This window comes from Leptonotus elevatus, chromosome 9 (genome assembly GCF_054856555.1).
Source record: "Leptonotus elevatus isolate MCC_2025b chromosome 9, RoL_Lele_1.0, whole genome shotgun sequence".
Taxonomy (NCBI): Eukaryota; Metazoa; Chordata; class Actinopteri; order Syngnathiformes; family Syngnathidae; genus Leptonotus; species Leptonotus elevatus.
The window spans coordinates 23,838,277-23,859,687 of NC_141247.1; the positions used below are offsets into that span (position 1 = coordinate 23,838,277).

General features: G+C 38.9%; 3 protein-coding genes across 5 annotated transcripts; 1 reads left to right on the plus strand and 2 right to left on the minus strand.

Annotated features, from left to right (window-relative positions):
- Positions 1–369: 369 nt before the first annotated feature.
- On the minus strand, positions 370–7,927 carry dnajc4 (DnaJ (Hsp40) homolog, subfamily C, member 4). Its single transcript, XM_086084724.1, has 7 exons — positions 7,841–7,927; positions 7,138–7,281; positions 6,637–6,727; positions 5,238–5,422; positions 4,108–4,278; positions 3,710–3,796; positions 370–2,899 (listed from the first exon to the last, which is right to left on the minus strand). The coding sequence occupies exons 2-7, from the start codon at positions 7,227–7,229 to the stop codon at positions 2,806–2,808; spliced, it is 720 nt and encodes a 239-aa protein (XP_085940850.1). The 5' UTR covers positions 7,230–7,281; positions 7,841–7,927; the 3' UTR covers positions 370–2,805.
- A 462-nt stretch (positions 7,928–8,389) lies between these two features.
- nudt22 (nudix (nucleoside diphosphate linked moiety X)-type motif 22) lies at positions 8,390–14,426 on the plus strand. Of its 2 annotated transcripts, none has more exons than XM_086084723.1 (7): positions 8,390–8,529; positions 9,772–9,889; positions 11,046–11,487; positions 11,614–11,727; positions 12,824–12,935; positions 13,150–13,243; positions 13,333–14,426. In XM_086084723.1, exons 1-7 carry the CDS (start codon positions 8,502–8,504, stop codon positions 13,400–13,402), a joined length of 978 nt encoding a protein of 325 aa, XP_085940849.1. In that variant the 5' UTR covers positions 8,390–8,501; the 3' UTR covers positions 13,403–14,426. The 2 variants fall into 2 exon arrangements, with proteins under 2 accessions (XP_085940849.1, XP_085940848.1); XM_086084722.1 differs by having other exon boundaries at positions 12,824–12,921; positions 13,333–14,423.
- On the minus strand, positions 13,492–21,235 carry LOC147168884 (heterogeneous nuclear ribonucleoprotein U-like protein 1). Of its 2 annotated transcripts, XM_086084720.1 has the most exons (12): positions 20,945–21,235; positions 20,365–20,677; positions 20,168–20,241; positions 19,857–20,099; positions 19,589–19,701; positions 17,805–18,074; positions 16,732–16,854; positions 16,550–16,651; positions 15,348–15,516; positions 15,051–15,281; positions 13,769–13,800; positions 13,492–13,690 (listed from the first exon to the last, which is right to left on the minus strand). In XM_086084720.1, the coding sequence occupies exons 1-12, from the start codon at positions 21,117–21,119 to the stop codon at positions 13,634–13,636; spliced, it is 1,902 nt and encodes a 633-aa protein (XP_085940846.1). In that variant the 5' UTR covers positions 21,120–21,235; the 3' UTR covers positions 13,492–13,633. The 2 variants fall into 2 exon arrangements, with proteins under 2 accessions (XP_085940846.1, XP_085940845.1); XM_086084719.1 differs by having other exon boundaries at positions 13,492–13,800.
- Between the last annotated feature and the right edge of the window lie 176 nt (positions 21,236–21,411).

The following is a 21,411-nucleotide window of genomic DNA, read 5'->3' on the forward strand; positions in this document are numbered from 1 at the left end:
TAAAGACAGTAAGGATCCAGTAGTCTCAATTTTACCTTCGCAGATTACCATGACCTGAATGTCTGAGAATTTGCAAAGACATAAAAAAAACAAAAACGTAAGCACTTTGATATATATTTTTAAATTAATATATTGACAGTAAGCAACTTTGAGAATTATGCGACTATGCTAACAATATTGTTCTATATTACCTTTTTCAACAATTTAACACAAAGTTTACTGCCACCTGACAGACGTTTTTTTTTTTTTTTTTTTGCTTTAAATTGAGAGCACAAATTTGACATACAGCAGTGACGTCAACTCACTTTGGAACAAGCTGCAGTTCAAAAATCAAATATCCCCCTCCCAAGAAAAATGCTCTTGAAGCCGTTTATGCCACTCTCAGTTGAAGTTTACTGTTAAACTAAACAGAAAACAATGACAATTGCACAATATGTAAAAGGCTGTTTAGCATAATGCTAACACATAATGCAAAATGCCATAGATGGGCTGACGAATAGCATCAATAATCGCAGCATTATAAATCATTCAAGAAAAAGATATTCACTGAGTATTGGTGAAAGTCTTCATTTTGTGTCTTCATGGCTGTATCATACTGCCCCCTGGTGGCCAAATTGGCACACACCTAAAGGAGTTGCAATGAATTCAACAAATATGGACAAAGCATTTAATCCTTTATTGTTCTATTTAATGTCATCGCTACATGTTTTATCATGAAACAAGTCCAGGCTTATTTTCCTTATTAAAAACTGTTTAAGAGTTTCCCCCCCGTTTTTGTAATGAGTTACGAGCATGATCACATAACGAATTTAACTATCTCAGGATACCACTGTATTCACCAAGCTGTTTTTTTTTTTAATGTGGGTACAATTGCTAGAGCCTGTTTAGAAAATATACAAATACAGTTTCACAATGATTGATATAAACCCTTGAAATTGTCTAGTTTTCCCCAAGAAAATGGATCTTTAATTCCAACTGACCTTAGAGAGACGAATGCTGTCGAGTAACCCTTTCATTATGGACAAACGCGATTACGTCTGAGGCCACATGAGGTCAGCAAAGACAAAATTTGAACTATGATATGACATTACTTGGCAAAATGACATAACGAGACGCATGAAAATGTCAGCTCGAGCCTCTGGTGGCTTCGCACTGCAGTACCACAGCCGCCCAATAAAAGGCTTTATTGGACGTGATTCACAAAGAGATTAATGGTGCCATTTATAGGGTTGAGCATAATCGGCCTGGCGTTCATTTGTTTAGAGTGTCAAATAAAAACGAACCCCGTTCTTACTTGATATCAAGCGTAAGAATCCAAAAGGTATAAATAAAGGGAAAGCAGCTGGCTTTAAGGACCTTTTGTTTTATGCTCAGCTGCGACCGACTTTAATAAACCCAACCGTCCATTTTATATAGCGCTTGAGACTCATTAGGATGGCCGGTGAGCTGGAGCCAATCGCTGCCCACTTTGAGGCGAGCGGCCTACGCCCTGGACTGGTCGCCAGCCAATCGCAGGGCAAAATGGAAAAAAAAGAATCACACACTATATGGAGCCATCAAAGAAGCTAACGTTCATATTTTGGGAATATAGGAGGAAGCCAGGAGGACCCTGAGCAAACTGAGATTCAAACCCAGAACTGCTATACTGTGAGGCAGATGTGCAAACCACTACTACACCATGCTGCCCCGAATGAACCAAGTTTCTGAGGCATGATGGCGTAGAGCAGGGCTGAGCAACTTTTCCTGTCAAAAGAGCCATTTTAGGCCAGATAAATCAATTTAAAAAATGCCCGGAGCCGCATAACATTTGAACATTGTGATGAAGGAAACGGTGTGTTCGGGTTTAGAGCTGCACACCATAATAAAAATATACATACATTAATTTTGTTCTACCTTTTGTCTTCCACTTTTGTATTTTTTATTTAATTTGATCATTTTTAAAAAAAAATATTTTCATGCTTTGTTTTTCATACATTTTTAGATTTTCTGCCTTTCTGACCATTTTTGACAATTTCATGGACATATGTTAATATTCAGGCTATCTTCTTTTGTTGCGCTGCGTTTCGACTAGCGCTGGCACACAACAGATTCATGCTTTTTTTTTTTTTTTTTTGTGGGAGTAGAATGGTGGGCTACTTCCCCTGTTCCGAAATGATTCAAACAGCAGTTATGCATTTGGGAGTCCATGCGTGTCCATATCCATTCTCAAAAAATAATAAACCCCGTTTCCCTCTCATTTTGCGAGCGTGAAATGGATTCTAAACTCGTGGGGTGCACATTTGATTTGTAGCTCCAAATGCCGCGCAAGAGCGGACCCCGTGTGGTCTCATAAAGACACGAGCGTTTATTCTTACGTTGCGAACGGCGACGACGTCTCATGCCCTTTTTCACGTCCCTGCGATCCGCCACGTCACGAGAACAAACTCCACGCAAGTTCCTCTCTTCTGAGATTTAAAGGGGATTCAAACTCACATCCCGCCACACGTGCGGGGAAAGGAGAGTAATTCAAATGAAACAGCGTGGCTACAAAAAGGCTCGTGACGTGGCTTGAACTGGACGTAACCAGTTTCATGATGCACTTTTGTAGTCGTGACAATAGTCGGACTATTTTGCCACTCAGTCTCGTGATTTTTGTTCCGTTTTTGCTTGGAGTATTTGTCGATTCGTCAGTCCACGCTAATGATGGCCACTCAAGACAGTCCAGTCTGTGTCTGGCTCCTCATTATGAGGAAGAAAAAAAAAAAAAGGCCAAACTTCAATAAAAGTTAAAAAAAAAAAAAAAAACGGACTCCCGAGTGAAGTCTCCTACTTCTCTCTGCCGTTGTGCGTTTTGTATTTCTCCATAAACTCTGCGTGTTTCTGACGAAGGATTTCGGTCTGTTTCTTAAAACCGTTGACCCTGAAATGAAAAAAAAGGAACAAAAATTAATTTGAGCCAATCCAAATTCTACAGATACGATTTTAAGAATTCATTCCGTGACTTCCTATCTTTCACCACTGAAATGAATACAAATACCATTCATCTTTATCCCAAAAAAACTAAATGTTTTTGTCATTTGTTTTTAATAAGAAAAACAGCACTTTCTATTTTTGTATGTTTAAAAAAAATTACAAAATCATAGAGAACCTAAAAAAATTTGACTGTTTTTTGCCTGCCATTGCTTTATACGATCTCTTCAGGTCAGAGGTTGCATCAAAGTTTTCTGAATGCTCTAGCATAAAAAACAAACAAACAAACATATAAATACGTTTTTGGGAACATGGCAGAATCTCAACTAGAACGTTTTTATACGTTTTTGGGAGCAAATGAGTTAAGGGGTTTTTAATTGCCGTGACACCGATGTTATCCATTAGCCCGTCTATGGTGGTCCCAATTATGTGTTAGCATTTAGCTAGCAGACTTCCAGACAAAGCTGTGCATATGTAACACACAAGTCGCGTACAAACACTGTGGGCTTCTTATTTGCTTAGCAACGTGTCTCTTACATGTGACATGTACTTGTACACGAATCGTCACGCTAATTCACAAAAGAGTTCATTTGTGGGTGCCTTGTTTTTTCCAGATTCAGGTGCGAGCATTAAAGTTCTTAGCAGTAGTGTCTGAAATGTGAGGGTTGCTAATGAGCAAAAGCGAAAAATATTGTCAAGCTCTGAATAGCAGAACCAGAAAGCAAAACCTCAAATCAGTTTGAAGGAGGGCGTCACCAACCTGGCCCTCTCTTTGGAGTCGTTGTAGATTTCCGTGATGGTTCGATCCTTCTCGTCCATGAAGACGCTGTGGATCTGTTCCAGCTTCCTGCAACGGTTCATTAAAGTCAAGCTGACACTCTCCAAAAATATCAAAGATCAGCGGAACCTCCAACGCTACAAACCCAGGACATTCTGGAAATTTCCATGCCATCGAGTTTGCTGACTTTTCTGAAAATTGTTGGGAACATCTGGGACCATCTAACAAACTTGTTTACTGCATACCACACGGTAGCTATGGTAACCATCTGAATGCTGCTTAGTTTTTAAGTTCATGGTTCGGTTCACATTAAGGGAACACAATACAAACCAAACAGGAGCATATTTAATGGCATTTAAAATGAACGCAGGGAGTTTTACCTGAAGAGAAAAAAATGCACCCCGATGCTGAAAATCATGGTGAGGAAGCAGTAGCCCATCAGGCGGAAGTTTCTCCTGCGCCGCCTCACCTTTTCCTCAGTGGACATTTCATGGATGTGGGACTGATATATTTGGTCCCAGTAACGTACGTTGTCCTGCTCTGTCGTGCCGCTGAGGGGAAAAGTCAACAATGGAGGATGAGCATTGTTTTGACATGCTTGTTTGGAATTGTGAATACAATCGGGGCGTAACCGTTCCAGTCTGTTGAGTTTACAGTCAGAATGCTGAGTAATGCAGTTAGTATGCTTGGGGCTTGGGGGCTACAAATCTTATTGCGACATATTGTGAGTTTAAAAAAAAGAAAAACATCACGTAATAAAAAAAATAAGACAAATTTGACAGATTTTACACCGAGAAAGAATATTTAATATTTATATACATGTCTATGTCAAAATTTTGCAGTACAAAATGTAATAATAATGCATACATTTGGGGAGACTGGGGTCAAATTTTATTTTACAATTTTAAAAATGTGTAGAATTTCACAAATTTGTGCATGTTAAGATTAGCTGCACAGAGCTGCCAGTCTTACAAATGAAATTACGCCATCTAGTGGCAGAAAAATGACCTCAGCACAAATCAATATCACACTCATTTTTTCACAATACAGCACATCTTTTTTAATTTTAACTCAATTTTATGAAATTACTATCAATGACTACAAGATGCAGCCATGTTTCTATTAGTTTAACATTTTGTCCTACTTTTATGTTAACAAAAGTATGAAAACTTGGGAAAAAAATATTGTACATTTAGAACAGATATAAAATTTACAATCAATCATGAGTTAACTATTTAAGTTGTGCGATTAATTACGATTAAAAATTGTGATGGCCTGACACCCCTAGTTTAAACATTAACACTTTGAATAAATATAGGAAAATAGAAAAACAACTGTACTTAATGACTCCATTGAGCTGCAGAATGTAACCACGCGGACCTAATACCCCCCTCGTCAGATGTGCTGATGCCAACGCTGTTTTTCAGAATAAATGGCATAAGTGTTTTGCAATTTGCAAGAGTACACAGAGTCCTTGGAAAAACAATGAGTAACAACAAAATGGCGTCACCTGGTTCCATAGCTGGTGTGACTGGAGGCCGACCTGAAGGTTTGGCCTCCTCCGTGATAGGAAGGTCTGATTTTGAAATCGTACTCCTTCCTGCTGTGCTGCTTGCTCAGCACGCGGTAAGCCTCGTTCAGCTCCACAAACTGGCTGTGCAGCGCTGGGTTGGACGGGTCACTGTCCGGGTGCAGCTGCACACGATCAACGGGTCAGTAAACATGAGAAATATGGACGGTATAGGTCAAGCATTTGGGGTTTTGCTTTGTACTCATGAAGAAACAATCTCCCTGACGTTAGAGTAAGACTGCCATCTTGTGGTGTGGTGCAAATCTGCGATAACTAAAAATCATATATTTAAGATATTTATAGATATTTAAGAAGCTAAATAGCGGTATATTTTCGGGATTACAATCCTGACTCCAAGAGAATAAATTTAAGATATTTGTAAGATTTTTTATTTTTATTTTTTTACATCTTTGAGATCAAGGTCATAATTTGAAGAGAATAAATTCGCTATTTAAAAAATGTATGTCTTTCACGATTACATTCATACAGATTCTCGATGATTATTATTAATAAAGTTGTAATATAAGTTGATGAAAGCAAGATATTATTTAGAGAAAAAAAATTGTGATAGCTTTCACATAAAAGTCAAATATTTTCAAGGCTAAAGTTGTACTTTTGCGAGTATAATGTTGCAATATGCCTTGAGAAAAGATGGAATTTTCAGATAAAAAATCCTATATTTTCACAAGTTGCAATATTCTGTGAAAATACATTTTCAAAACTAAAGCTGGAATATTACTTTATTTTATATTTCTTTCCAGATATGAAGTTGCATATTTTTACATTTAAGTCAAAGCTGCCATATGGAACTTTTTTCTCCAAAAATATCTTTACAGTACCCTTTTTATTTGACCATTTATTAGTAGATTCAATCAATCAAAATTCAGAATACAATTGCAATTATTACACTCCACAATTAAAAAATCGGCATAATTGTAATTTTTTTTATTATTATTATATATATTATATAAATTATTAAAAGTAATTTTGAGTTGTTTAAATTATATATATATATATATATATATATGCAGCTTTTTTATTTTAAAATAACTAATTTAATCAATCTTGTTTGGTCTGAAAAAACTTGCATAATTATAGTGTTTCAAATAAATTTATTTGTCTTAATATTTTTTACATGTTTAAACATTTTGTTGTTTTTTTTTTTACCAAAAAACAAATGATTGCCTTAATCGTGATTTCAATTATTACCAAATTAATCGTGATTAATATTTTCATCATAAATCGAGCAGCCCTACGTAATATGCTTATCTATTTTAATTATATTTAAAATATATACATTTTTTCTCAAAAATGTGTTAAAAACAACATGATTGATTACCTTTTTAGATTTGTCAAAAAATGCATTTTTGATTTCCTCCAAGGTTGCATCAGATTTGACTCCCAGCAGGTCATAATAGTTGGAGCCTTTTCTAATATGCCAAAATAACATATAGCACAGAAAAATAGAAAAAAACAGTTGATCAACATAAATGATTAATATAAGACACAGTATGTTTGCTATTGGGCAGCATGGCGGAACTCGCGGTTAGCACGACAGTCACAGTCAACATTTTCTCCCCCATACCGGCTTCCTCCCACATTCCCAAAATATGTGCGTTAGCGTGATTGAAAATTCTAAATTCCCCAATTGGTGTGAATATGAGCATGACCCACACAAAAGAAACTGTTTAGAGGTGCAGTATTGGCTTCATGCATTGTGATGTGAGCACCAAGAGCTCACGTGCGGCGTAGGGCATCTTTTGTCTTTGCATGTGTGTAACCAAAACAAAGAGCATGTTGACTAAAAAGGTGGAACAAGTGGGTATTATTTATAGATTACCTTTGCGCAGCACTCAAAGATAAGAGACGGAGTCCACTCTTGTAGCACCAAAAGCAACTCTGGCAGAGACGCAGACGCGCCTCCAGCTGCATGGCCAAAGACCGCCACGGAGACACCACACGGTGCTCCTTTTCAGACAGACATCTAGACAGACAGGTATCCATTTAATTTTTTTTTAAACTCCAGAACAGCACATTTGTTAAGTGACGAAAACAGCACATTTGATCAGTCCAGTTCAGTTGCATTCAACTTAAATTATAATATTTAAATTTCTTTCAATATTCTTTTGAGGTGGTATCAAAATAAATTGTAATTAATATATATAAACACACACACAGACAACCTTGTTTCGCTACATGAGAAGAGCGCAAACTGGATGACGTCTGCAACTGTCCCTCATCTGATGACGTCTGAGGACCACAACATTGGCGTAAAGTCAAATTAGCAACTGATATTTATGATTGTTAATACATTGTGGATCTTTTACTCCCATCTCATTACCACTACAGTTGGCATCTTCCCACTCACTAGCTAGTTAGTGTTAGCTGCAAGGGTTCGCTCACCCTTCTTGTGCTGTTCAAATCATGCTAACAATAAGCAACTAGTAACAACATCCGACACTGACATGCTACCGAGCGTCGTGAGTAAATAGATTAGGAATTTTTGCTGGAGTCTTAAAAAGTCTTAATAAAAACTGACATACCAGAATGACTGAGGTTCACAATGTTCTGTTTGGTGGAGTTGCATAAACTCAAAGTCAGGCGTTTCAAAACACCGGAACACAAAAAAACGTACTTTCACAATAAAAGACCAGCTAGTGTACTCAGATGGTGAACTCAAAAGGTTTATCTTCATATTAATGTGCAGTGAATGAAATAATGTCCATAAATAATTGCGAAATCGTCACATGCTTGTCCTCGTACAGCTTTATGTATTAAGTGGAAACGGTGTTGCATTTTGGCAACTTGACTCAGAACAAGTCAGATTGTATTTTTTATTTTTGGCGGGGCATGTAGCCACACACCCTGCACATTTTGTCAGCAAACGTGTTAAAAGCATCAATGGACTTTGTCAAGTTACAATGGACTGGCCATTTAAAATAAAAAATAAAACAAATGACGATTTGAAATGATGGATTGGAAACCTCATAAGTGAAAAGTGACGATTTTGGAATGACAAGGTTTTGGCCCGACGCCTATTTAAATCCGTCCCTCCGACATGCGGCGGCATAAACGGAAATGACACAGCTGATGCCATAGGCATGAGCGGAAGTGAAGTGGCTGCAGCCTCGGACATGCAACGGCATAAGCAGAAGTGACAGCTGCTGCCTCGACACATGCCGCTAAATGCGCTAGCCTTTACCGATGACCGGACGATGCAAATGTAATTTAGGTAAGTTAACTATCTGCAATTTAAATCGAACAGATGATAATTTAGCATGCAGGGTTACCATTAAACACATTTTTATCTAGCTTGGCTTGCTTATTAGCTGACCTTTGTCGATGTTGTGTTGCTGGTGCATTACGGACTCATTTAGTTTGTATCTTGACTAAGGTCCCATCATAAAAGGTTGGTTAATGGCACTGGACGATGGTGTGATAAAACAAGGTAAATAAACATAAATGTGCTCTTTGTACTAATCTAACCAGCAAGCACTTAATGCTGTTTAGTTTTGCTTGTGTCTTTAATTGTTTTAATCTGTCAAATGCAACGGTGACAGACAGGGCTGGACTGGTATTAGTCCTTGGGCCAAAGCCCAAAATATGAAGTACCGGTACCACCTGGGTGGACAAATTCTAGTTGTGTTTTTATGTTTTTTTTAATACCTATACATCCCTAGTTTATGGTTTGATATGATAGACCTCCTAGATTGGGAGCTTTTTAGTGGTTATCACATCATGAAGTAAACGACCTACCTAAAATAATAATAATATTAATAATAAAATAAAATAAAATAAAAAAAATTACGCTGGTGCATATCCTGGTTTTGGCTCATGGTCAAGACACTCATCAGTGGTTGATAATGTTGTGTTTGGTAAAATTTTTTAAAATTTAAACCCATTTGTGAAGCTCTTTGTCAAATATATAGGTCAGTGCAGCTCTTCAAACTTTCAGAAACACAATTTTTTTTCCACAATTTTCGCCAAAACTTATACCTTTTTATTTAAGTGCTGTGTCATCAAGGAACATAGGAGACAGAAAATACAACTGGAATATTCACCAGAGTCCAAGGATTCAGAAAATGTGTAATTTATTTATTCATGTTATGCCATTGTTGGACATGATTTCAGACCCTAAAATAAGGAGGAGCATTTTGACCGAAAAAAACAAAGCTTTACTGCAATGCAGGCTATTTAAGTGCATTTGGACAGTGGTGGTCATCAAACGTCTTTCTGCCACAGACTGGTTCATGGTCTGTGGCAAGATGTTTGATGATCACCACTGTCCAAATGCACCCAAATAGCCTGCATTGCAGTAATAAGGCCTCATATTTCAGTAAAAATCCTCCTTTTCATTTAAGGTCTGAAATCATGTCTAGCAATGACACAGTATGAATAAGTACACATTTCCTGAATCCTTGGACTCTGGTGAATATTCCAGTTTTTGTATTTTATGTTCTATTATGTTCCTCAGGGGAAAAAAAGGCGGACAAGAACAGCTGCATGATGGACCCTGAGGTTTCGTTATTACTGCACTGTGCAGCCTGGCGGGGCCTGCGACAGTCCCAAGTGCAGGTGGAGCTGTCTGAAAGGTAGGCTCACCAATCACGGCTTCTTTGAGGTCAGAAGTGACATGGGAGAAAGAAAATAATTTGTTGCCAAAATACTGCATAGAACTACAGCCGCATTTATGACAGTAGCAGGACCAATCAATCAAAGGGCACGGCGCAGATATATACTTATTTCAAAATCTGACGGCCAATAAAAGTATTTTAATCTAAAAAACAAAACAATTTATTTAAAATTTCCAGTTTACGTTATAAGAGATGCTGCTGACCCTGGGAACCTTCTGTTGAAATGTGAATTTTTTTATTTTTTTAGGAAAAAATAGCTATGGTATTTTATTCTTTTTACGGGTGTAACGATGCATCGAAAATCTATTTAATTTCGGTGTTAACTGCTTAAAATAGGAATCTATGTTAAAATAAAATAAAAGCATCGCTTCACAACGCCATTTTCAGTGTTGTGACTTACTTGCGCAGTTTTTCATCGTTTGTAGCCGGACCTTTTTTGGGTATGGACACGTTTTGCGGATATCCGGTATTGTTTGGTTGGTCGTTGTAGACGCCAATAAAAGTTGTTTATAGCTCTTTGTTAGCAATCAATTTAACGTTTCAAGTTTTTTTTAAATTGTCTCCTCGTTTACTTAATGAGGCAATTTATTTTCTGGCCGCTAAATCAGATGAATTACACTCGCGGTAAAATACGCGTCGCTGATGGAGTTTCTTAGTAGTCCAGTAGAGGGCCACGTTACACTTGTTGAACAGACATCTGTTTAGCTCGAATCGGGCTTAAAAAGTTAAATGTACACCTAATAAGTGTACGTATTTACTTACCTTTAAGTGTACTTTTTAAAACTTACTGATAACCTTGGGATCTCCCGGAACATTTGTTTGTTTAAATTACATTTTGAAAAGTTCGAAAAAATTGTTCAATAAGCATTAATAGTTTAAGACATTGCAACACATTTTTTGACGCAAATATTTTCCTCTTTTATTAAAAATGAATACCAGCTTCAAATATTAGTTATCGGCCTCCTTTACTACTAATAATCGGCATTGGTATTGGCCTTGAAAAAAACATATTGGTCTGTCTCTAGGACAGCTGAAATGTTATTACTCATGAAACAAATTCAGGTTGTAAATGTAGGATGTGATCTTACAAAAAAAAAGAATTATTACCCTGAAGGTATAACCGTCAGACGGACGCCGCTCTCCAACGTCACATCGAGGAGGTGTGGACGGCGCGGGTGTCCAAGGAGCCGTGGCTTTTCGACGGCGCCAAATTCCGGCTGCACTCTTTCCACGACGCTCAACTCTCATCTTGCGCTCCATCATTCCAAAATGGCGACACTACAAATCATCACGTAAGCACACCGCTGCTCACTTTGAGGGTAGGCCTCACCTCTTACAAGGACTACCTGGGCACCAATTGGTCGTCCGGGGCGGCGGAGCTCTGCGGACGCGGGGAAGCCGAGTTAGGCAGCAGCCAGGCGCTGCTGGCCCAACCTTTGGGAGTGGGCGGCGTCGTGTGCACGGGCGACGGGCAGGTGGTGTTCATCAGGAGGAGCCAGGAGGTGGCTGAGGCAGGCGGCAAGCTGGACCTTCCCGGCGGGCACCCGGAACCCAAGGTGGGGGCAAGCCTTTTTCCCTGGAACAAGTCAAATCTAACCAAGATTTATTAGCTTCAAGTGAAATTATGGTTCTTCCACTCATCATTCATTTTTGACCGTTTTTCATGTTTGTGTCATCCTCAGGTGGTGTGCGAGCGTCTTGGTGAGACGAAGATCGACGTGAACCTGCTGGAGAAGAGTCCGGAGGCTGTCGTCGCAGAGCTTTTCTCGTCTATTTGCGCTGAGATCAGAGACGAGGTGGGTCTTTTTGCAATCCATGTGTAAAGAATCTAACGCAAACATTTATATATTTCAGTAGCAACACTAACGGTGCGCTTTTCAGCATTACAAACATTGTATCTCCTGATCGGTGGCTTTACATTGATATACGAGCCAAGCCGCAAATATTTTGCTGGTGTCGTGCAAGTCAACATGAGAAAAAACTGAGAACGAGCTAGCGGGGTCCGGTGATAGTTTTGACAAGATGCACTTTGACTGCCCATTTATTTGTTAGACTTTTGAATAAAGGTTAATGTATTCAAGAAGATCATCCTTTCACACGTTTTGACAAAATGACATTTTCTAGAGCTGTCAAAATGGATCGAGTAATCGATTATCAAATTGATCGACTTTAATAATAGAAATCTTTTAATTTAACTAATTTGCTCCCAAAAATGCCTAAAAACATTCTATTTTAAATATTGCCATGGTCCCAAAAACATATTTATACGTTTTTATGTTGTTTTTTATGCTAGAGAAGGCTTTGATGCAGCCTCTGACCTGAAGAAGACGCTTAAAGCAATGGTAGTTATTACAAAAAACGGCCAGCAGGTGGCAGCAGAGCCAGGGCCCTGTTGCAAAAAAACTATTTACCCCAGTGTTTTAAACAGATTTGTGAATAATGATGAAACTTAGCTATATTCTAATCCTAATTGCTGCAAAATAGATACAAATATACTTTTTTCCCCGTGATGAAAGAAAAGACTAATCTTTCTTTTGGTAGGTTCCATGTTTTTATAGTAATAGAACACAATATTCTGTGGGCTTGCAAAATCGGTCAAAATCCAGTAAAACGAAGGGGGTTGCTTCAGCGAAAATGACTGGAAGTGAATGTGTTTCAAAATTGTCCAAATCCTGATTTCAGCTTATCAACAGTAATTGTTCACTGATTTCTGTAGTATTAGTATTAGAAGAATTCAAGCAAATCCGAGAAGTGAGTGAAGGGGACTAAATGTGATTTTTGAATAATGTCATTGCCGTTTTGTGAATTTAAGGGACAATTCTTAAAAATAAAGATTTCATTTATACTTCCCTTTTGCAGTCATCTTCTCTTTAATTTTACATTTGTCTCCAGGTTAACATTCCCTTGAGTTCTCTCGGTGAGCCGCTGCTGATGGGCGTGGCCTTAAATCACACCAGTGCCGGACGACCAAGTGCTGAGTTCTACATCAGGTCTGCTCTCACCAGTATGCCGTCCTTTCCCAAGTGTCCTTGATCAGTCGTAGTCTCCATATAGAAAACCAATGGCTGGACAATCTTCATTTTGGTTAGAAATTTACGACGGGCACTGCCATTGTTGTGTGATGTGAAATGTCCAACTTTCCAGTCTTCACTGTCCTCGAGCATGATGTCCTGAGATGTGGTGTAATAAAAATGGCACTTCTGTCTTTGTGTCCTGAGTTGCTCGCTGTCGTCAGATGAAGTCCGAGAGTTGTACTGGAAAGGAGGAGCGGAGGCCAACGAGTCCACAGACATCGTCTTCCTCAGCCGAGCGGTGAGAAATACTCTTTAAAAAAAAAAAGAAAAAAAAAAAAAAATATATATATATATATATATATTGAATATTTTAAAAAAATCCATCAGGAGACGTTGCAGCTGGACCGAAGAAGCCCTCTGTGGTTGGAGCTGTGTCCCGCCGCCAAGGGAGCCGTAATTCTTTTCCAGACAGTGAATCCTGAACAGTCCTGATTTCATTCCGTTTTAACGTATTTTAGAAGCTCAAACTTGATTATTATTCCACACTAAATACCCAAATGAGAGTTTAATATTTCTGAAATAAAAATCCACTTTATAAAAAAAATGGCAGTTTTGTCGTTTAAAAATTCCAACACTGACTCCGGCGTGATTGTTGAAAGCTGCGATTGCATATCCGCTTTTTTTGTCGTCAGCAGCCCTCATAGCCACTGCAGTAGTACGCGGCTTGGTCATAAGGCACATTCCACTGTGAAACGGAAGACGGCAAACTCTGTTCCGATTGGATGCTCTCAAATCTGGTGCCGCGAAATGCATCTGTACTTACATGCTGGCTCCAACACTGCATGTTATTCCCGCCTGAAGGAAAAGGCAAAAACATCGTTTTACAACATGTACAGGACATTATAGACGAAAGTACGCGGCCAGGAAGTGACCCTTCTTCCCCTTTGCACCTGTAATGACTTCCACTCTTCTCAAATGTCTTCAATGAAGAATTATGATTTATCTTAAGGCCTAAGTAAAACATTTGACTCTTTTTAAGAGTATGAATTTTAAGCACTTTGCAAGTACAATGTGTAAGAAGTGGTGTATAAATATAATTTATAGTGATGCCTTGAATAAATGTGCTCTTTTAATCAATGAAATTAATAGAAAGGGCACTCATTTGTTTCAGCCCCAAATTTGGCCACTTCTGGTGTGTGCGCCTTGGCCACCAGGGTGCAGTATAATAAAGAAATATGGATGGGTTATTATAGTTTGGGAATTTTCATTTTAGTTTTAAATGTAGTTGGTTTCAGTGTGGTTCTATTATTTTGTATTAGTTTTTTTAATGCTTAGTTTTAGTTTTTTTTTTTAAATGTGTATTACTTGTGTGCAATATTCAATAAACATGGAAAAAAGTAACACATTTCTTACAGTTCGAGTAGGAGTGACATCATCTGAAGGTGCTTTTCTATTGGCTGCTGCTAGATGACGTCACTTTTGTGTGACACACGACTTTATTTCGGTTCATAGCAAAATAAAAAATACTTAAAAATCACATTTAAAATTATTCCCAAAGGCTCATGTGTTAAATTAATTACCAAATACTAAAACAAAGGACATTTTCACTATAGTTAGTTAGTTTTTTTTAAACATAAAATGTAGTTTCAGTTGGTTTTCGTTTTTTTAAAAAGCATTTTTGTATTTTATTTGATTTCGTTAACGAAATTGTTTTTTGAATTTTAGTTTTTTCGTTAACTCAAATAACCTCGACGGACACAGAATGCCCACAGCTGCTTAGTAAATTGCAGTAATTCTGTCATTTTCCACAGAGGATAAAGAATCTAGGTCGAAACCTTCTATGTCCCAAATTAGCCAATTTTCTATATTTTTCCCAGTGCCTTGAATTATACGCAGATTTTTGCTATTTGCGGTCCTGGTCCCAATCCGCCGCGAATATCGGGTCTACTGTATTTTCCTGTATAGATGTGTTACTGCACTGTTTTACGTTTAATATCCATTGTTTGAACTGCTATTTGTTAGCCCATATATACTATTTTGCATTGTGAGCGTGTAGAAGCTAGCAGACTGTCCTCCTAAAATTATGTTTAATTTCTCATACGTACTGTTCAAGCCGTTTTCCCTGATCATGTGAGGTGGTAGAGAAGACCCATGCGGGTGCGGTCTTTTCTTCGGCCGATACTTCTTCGGTTTCTCCGGTTTGTTAACGGGCGGCAGTAGCCGCCGAGCCTCGTCTTTGTACTCCCGCAGCAATGCCTGCGCCGCTTCCTGCTCCAGCTCCACGTAGCGCAACTCGTCCAACATGTCGGCGAGCTGCTCAGGAAGGCTGCAGCTGACTGGAAGAGATGAGCGCTCACATTTTAGAAGCGCTTTTGGCAAAACCACCGACAATCGAGGCCCACCTTGGAGTTTGAGCAGGGCGGTCTCAGGAATGTTCTCGCCGTCCTTTTGGAGCTCCGACAGTCGTCTTTTCCACTCGTCCGCTGAGGGGAAAAGGACCACCGCCACGCGCTGCCCGAAGACGGAAAATAGTTGCAGCTTGTAACATCGCGCAGAGAAGAGAGTGTTGCACTGCAAAAAAAAGAATGTAACAGTATTGTGATATTCCAATATTACTAATAATATTGGGATGGTACCAAATCCAAATTGAGTTGTAGCAGGAACAATACTATAATAATCTGAACTGCATGAAGAACTAACCATCATCACCAAAGACACAATGGAGGTGATAAAACCTAAAACTTAGAGTCGTCTAATTAAATATCGACCCCAAAAAGGTATTACTGAAGATATAAATGAAACATTTTAATACAGGGCAGTGAAACAGTTATAATAAAACATGTATCAATAATGCATTAATGAAAAGCTTTACTTAAAAAAATAATAATAATAATTAAGTGGAAAAACGTATACGTTAGTGGAAATCTTTCATGAAAATAAAATATGAAAAAAAAAAGTTAAAATCTGCAATAGATAAATAGTATGTGAAAGAAATAATGTAAAGCAATAAATTAGCTGCGAGTATTAACAGTACAGTATAGAAAAACAAATGTAAATAATATAATTTCCTTCATTTGTATGTACAGTACTAAATTGAATGGCATGTATTCATTGGCAAAAATGAATATAAATGAATTCATTAAAAAAAAGAATTTTAACAATTATTTTACTTTTTAAAAGTAAAAACAGTTGAATACATTAGCTGGAAGCATTCTCTGCGAATAAAAGAAGAAGAAAAATAGTAAAACCTTTCTTAGAAAATTGGTTACAGTAAATTGATTTCAAATAAATTATCTAAAAGCTTTGCCAAATATATACACCAGAGGTGGCAAATCCAAGTCCAGAAAGTAAAAACCCTGCCAAAGTTTGGCTTTAGCCCCAGGTGCTAGCTAGCGAGCTCCCATGGTGCTTGTTTACCTTTTAGGGAGCTCGCTAGCTAGCATCAGAGGCTAAAGCCAAACTCTGGCAGGGTTTTTACTTTCTGGAACTGTATTTGCCACCCGTGATATACACAAATTTCAACATTCTATAATTATTATACAGAAGAAAATGTGTTTTCTCAGTCCTTGTGCATAAGTAGATTGGCTGAGCCGTGAAACCTTACCTGGTCCAAGATGTAGTTGCCTGGCGTGTGAGCGGCCATTTTGATTAACTCGGTCAGACATTGGGCGGCCTGCTGCAGCCGGCGCTCCCTCGCTCCCCCGCTCTAAAACACGCAATCGCACAAACGCGACGATTGAGTGACTCGGATGAGATTAGCGATAGTTGTGTCACATGATTGCCGACCATCATGCATGAGAGGAGCTCCTCGGTGCCCAGCAGCTTGTAGTTTTTCTCCGGATGTTGCCGTATGTGAGCTTTGGCCCAGTGGCTCTTACCGGAACCAGGAAGACCCACCATCAGCAGCATCTACACGGACACAGATTGCAATATCGTAAATTCACGGGCTGACAGAAATAGTGAAATAATGGTTTTTTAAAAATAATTGCCTATCTAATGGCTGAAAACAAAATATGACCCTAAAACACTTTTAACATCATTTTAAACTCATCTTACACTACCTGTTTGAATAAACGAACCACACGCGCGTGTTCAGCGGATACAAAAAGTCTACACACCCCTGTTTGAAATGCCGCATTTGTGTTATATAAGAAATGGCACTAAGATAAATAATTTCAAAACTTCTCCCTCCAGTAATGCGACCTATAACCTGTACAACTCAATTGAAAAAAATATATATTTTCAATAGAGGACGTAAAAATAAACAACTGATGGTCAGGAAAAGCTTTTTAAAAACTTTAAACATTTGGGTGTAAGCACTTTAGCAGCAAACATCTCAGTACTTGAAAAGATTGTTTTTAAAAATGTAATTGACATGTACAGGTTATAGGTCCCATTAATTGTGGAAAAATATTATTTCTTTATTACATCACAAAATTCAAACAGGGGTGTGTAGACTTTTCATATACACTATACATGCACATGCAGCAAATACCGTAATCCCGATGAACAGGAAAGAGACACCAAACCCGGCCGTGAGTAAATGACACCCCCCCCCCCCCCCCACGATGAGGCCAAATCACTACTTTTATATTTGTTTAGAGTTTTGGCCTGTCGATTAGACGTTTCTCTCCTCACTTTAACATTCATCCTTGGCTCCAAAATAGCACAAGATGGTGCAAGAAATAACTGTATACAACCACAAATATGTGAGTGTTTTTCAATGAATGATGAAGGCGAAAAATTTTAAAATCTGTAAATGGCAAAAATAAGTTTTTTTTTTTATAGGGGTTTACTGTACAGTGAAAGCTCTGAAATACGGGAAGAAGCTTTGTAGCGATCAAGGGCTAGAAACTCACCTCACTGTGCGCTCTGGATCTTGGCGCAGACACATTGCGACACCTCAGCTCAGCAGGGAGCAGCGCCGGCAGTGGGGTGAAGCCCGGAGGAACGGGGTACCAGGGGGGAGCCGTGGGGTTCAAGAGGAAGCGGATCGCACAGCTCTTACAGAGCACGTGAGGGAACAGAGCACGGCCTCCGAGCTCGGAGGGCTCCAGGGAAAAGGCCACGCCCAGAAAACGGCCATTTTTGTGGAAGGACAGTTGAACGCCGCCGTCCGCGGAGAAAGACTGCAGGATGAGATCAGTCGGATTCGTGAAAAGTGTTGAAACTAAAGCTCGGTGCATAACATGCTAGGCAGCGCCATTTTTAAATTAAGTCTCAGTTTTAGTCCAGTTTCAGTCACATTTGTTAGTTTTTATCATAGATAGTCAACCTCGACGTTTTTATTTAGTCCATTTTTAGCCGACTATAAATCTAGCATTTTAGCCTTTATTTTATTGTCCAAGAAAACATCATTTTATTCGTCTAGTTTTAGTTAACAAAAACTGCCAACGTTTTAGTCAGGACAATCGTTTAAGGTTTTTTTTTTTTTACCTTTTACCGTGAATCCACCTCCTGTCTGTCCCAGTGTCGCTGCAGATTTGAAAGGAGGAGGGGGGGGGGGGGGTTACTGTGTGTGTCACATGACAGCGTCACAGTGACAGATTAGCAGAGACAAGATTTTACAAAATCATATAATTTTCATTTTATTTTTGTTCATGAACTGAACTGTCCATAAATTTTAGTCCAGTTTTTATAAAGAGAAGTACATTTTCATCTTGTCTTCATTAGTAGACGAAAATTTATACTGATTTAGTCTCAGTTATTGTTTAATAATGAAGGTTTTAGTCTAGTTTTAGTACAGTGAAAAATGTGCAATTTTTTTCATTTATTATTTTTGTTTCATTTTCGTTGACGAAATTAACACTAATGCTTGGGTTGGGTGTTTAATCAATATAACTGAATTGTGGCGTTTGTCTATCATTTTTATGAATATTTATTGTTCCAATATCCAGGTTTCGTAGTACATAGCAGCCAAATCCAGACAACAAAAACAAAACAAAAAGCAAAATTTGCTTTGAATAATGTCATTGTCAATAATGGGGTTTAAATCTACCCATTTTTTTCCCGAATTTTCAAGAAATGTGAAAATAAAACAGAACGGAAAGCTAGAAATTCGGAAAAAAAAAATTGCAGAAAAGTTTTTACGCTTGGATGGGGTGGAATTTGAAGCGTATCGAAAAAAGAAAAATGCTAATTATGGCTATGGAAACAGGTTTTGTGAATAAACGCTGACAAGACCGGATACATGTCGCACGTACGTTCGTAGTCACAAAGCAATGTTGGACGATAAAGTAAGGTATGTTTGGGGGGGGACGACGAAACAGAAATATTTTTGGAATTAATTCAAGAAGTGAATATTAGTGCAATTTTAGATAGAAAACAGCAAAGAAATGCTTCGGTTTATCAAGAATTACAAAAGCAAACTCATACGACGTCATCGCACAGTGCAGTCACTTCCTGTTCTTCTTCTTCTTTTAAATTACTGCTGGATCACATCTCTATGGCGTGTAGTCCTCAATATTCGCAACAGAAGAACAGATAGAAACGGGCATTTTCAGTCAATTCGCTTAAACAATTGGATGGAAACCTGACTATTGTCAGGTGTGGAGTCTCACCTTTTAAAACCACTTAAGAGCTTAAAAACGGGAACCCATGTGTGTTGTGCACCAAATGAAATTTCAAGGACGACGTCACTCACAGCATAACAACCGATGATGTCTCCTTCACAAAATGGCTCCCCAAATTCTTCTTCTCTCCCACATGTCACTTTCCGAGCACGGCCATCATAAGCGAAAGAAAAGGCTTCTTCTCCTGATGGCAGGGGAAAAAAAAAAAAAAGGGATTTCCTCTCTGAACTATCATGTTAGTAACTTGCTTGCTTTAACCGGATTACTTTTGTACAGTAGTGCACATTATTTTTGAGTACCAAACTAAAACTGACAACATTTCTAACAGTAAAAGCTTACCCAGCAGTAGTGATGTCTGGCCAAAAGACCAACCTATTCGCATCCCGTAGGACTCGTCGTTCTCCGGGCTGCCCGGCCGAGAGCTGGACAACTTCTTCTCCAGCCTCACCTCGAAGCCCACCCTGCCCTGTGACACGCCGTGGGTGAGCCTGCATCCGCTCCACAGCAGGGGAAATCTGTCCCAGAATCGCGGCTGGCCGCAGTCACCGTCAGGCCCCACTTGGAAGTGCAGGTGACTGTCGTCTAAGTGAAAACAGAATATGATCAATGCATATCATAAAAGCAGGTTGAAAATGTGTTCAAATACTCACATGAATGCAATCTGAGTGCATCATCTTCCTCTTTTGCCTCATCGTTCTCCATTGAAGCTTGTGGTAGTTTTGCTCTGGTGGACAATAGCAACATATTATTCACGCTCACCTCACTCAAAAGATATTTTCAGGAGTAAAACCCAGAATCTCAGCATCACATATTGGAAGCTCCCCAGTGAAGCTCGTCCCACTATTACCTTTTATATCCTATCTCCTCCTTAAACTCATAAAACGCTCGTCCTCGCTCCTCCTCTGCCGTCGGCGGCTCCGAGTCGTTATTCTCGGCTTGACATTCATCAACATCGGGTAACCGATACCCCGGGACGCCTTCAGCCTCCGTCTGCGTGGCGGAGTCGGCGAATTCTCGGGTCTGGTTCGTCGGTCCGTAAGGTGAGATGACATTGGCTGGCTCCGCGTGCGAAGAGGACAAAAGTTGGGAGGAAGAAGAGGCCACCACCATTTCTGGGGTCTTGGTGATACCGGCTGGCACCGGTGGGGCAGAAGGTTCAACTGCAGGTGGAAAAGGAAGAGAATGGCTGGATCCACCAAATTCACTCTATAGTATACAATGTATACTTCCATATAATCACAAAATCACAGCTTGTTTTTACCTCAGGCCAAATCGCGTTTACACTATCATGGTAGTATATTGAAGTATTGACTCAACTGACTTAGCACTTTGATTTGAGACCACAGTAACATTTTGGTATCTGATTTCAGTATTGATCAGCACATAATTACACTTTGTTATAACGTGATTAGAAAGAAGATAATTACTCTGTTGTTGAACGTCCTGTTCGTCGTGTATGTTCCCTCTTTGGCCGCCGCCATCCAGTAAAGACCACAAACGTTCCACAAGCTCTATCTTCAGCCCTCGGCTGTCCAAACCGGCTTGATTAAGCTTCAATCGCAGCTCGGACACTTTGAGCTTCTTAATATCCGATAATTTCATCGTTACTGGCACAAAAATAGAGGTGAAAGTCTATCGTTTTCGTGTTATTTTTGTGGTAAAAACTGTGGAACGGTCGCTGCCTTCACACCAAAACAAAGGTTCAATATGGAGCCCTGGCACCTGATTGGCTGACACAAACCTTTACTTACTCGTCTTTCTTGCTGAGCAGTTTTAATACGTTTGAAACGCGTGCTGCCATCATACGACAAGAAAAGTAATTACAACATGTCATCAAAAGTTGATCGTTAATCGTTCCCAAGACAAGAAAAGTTTTCTATGTTGAATTTAATAA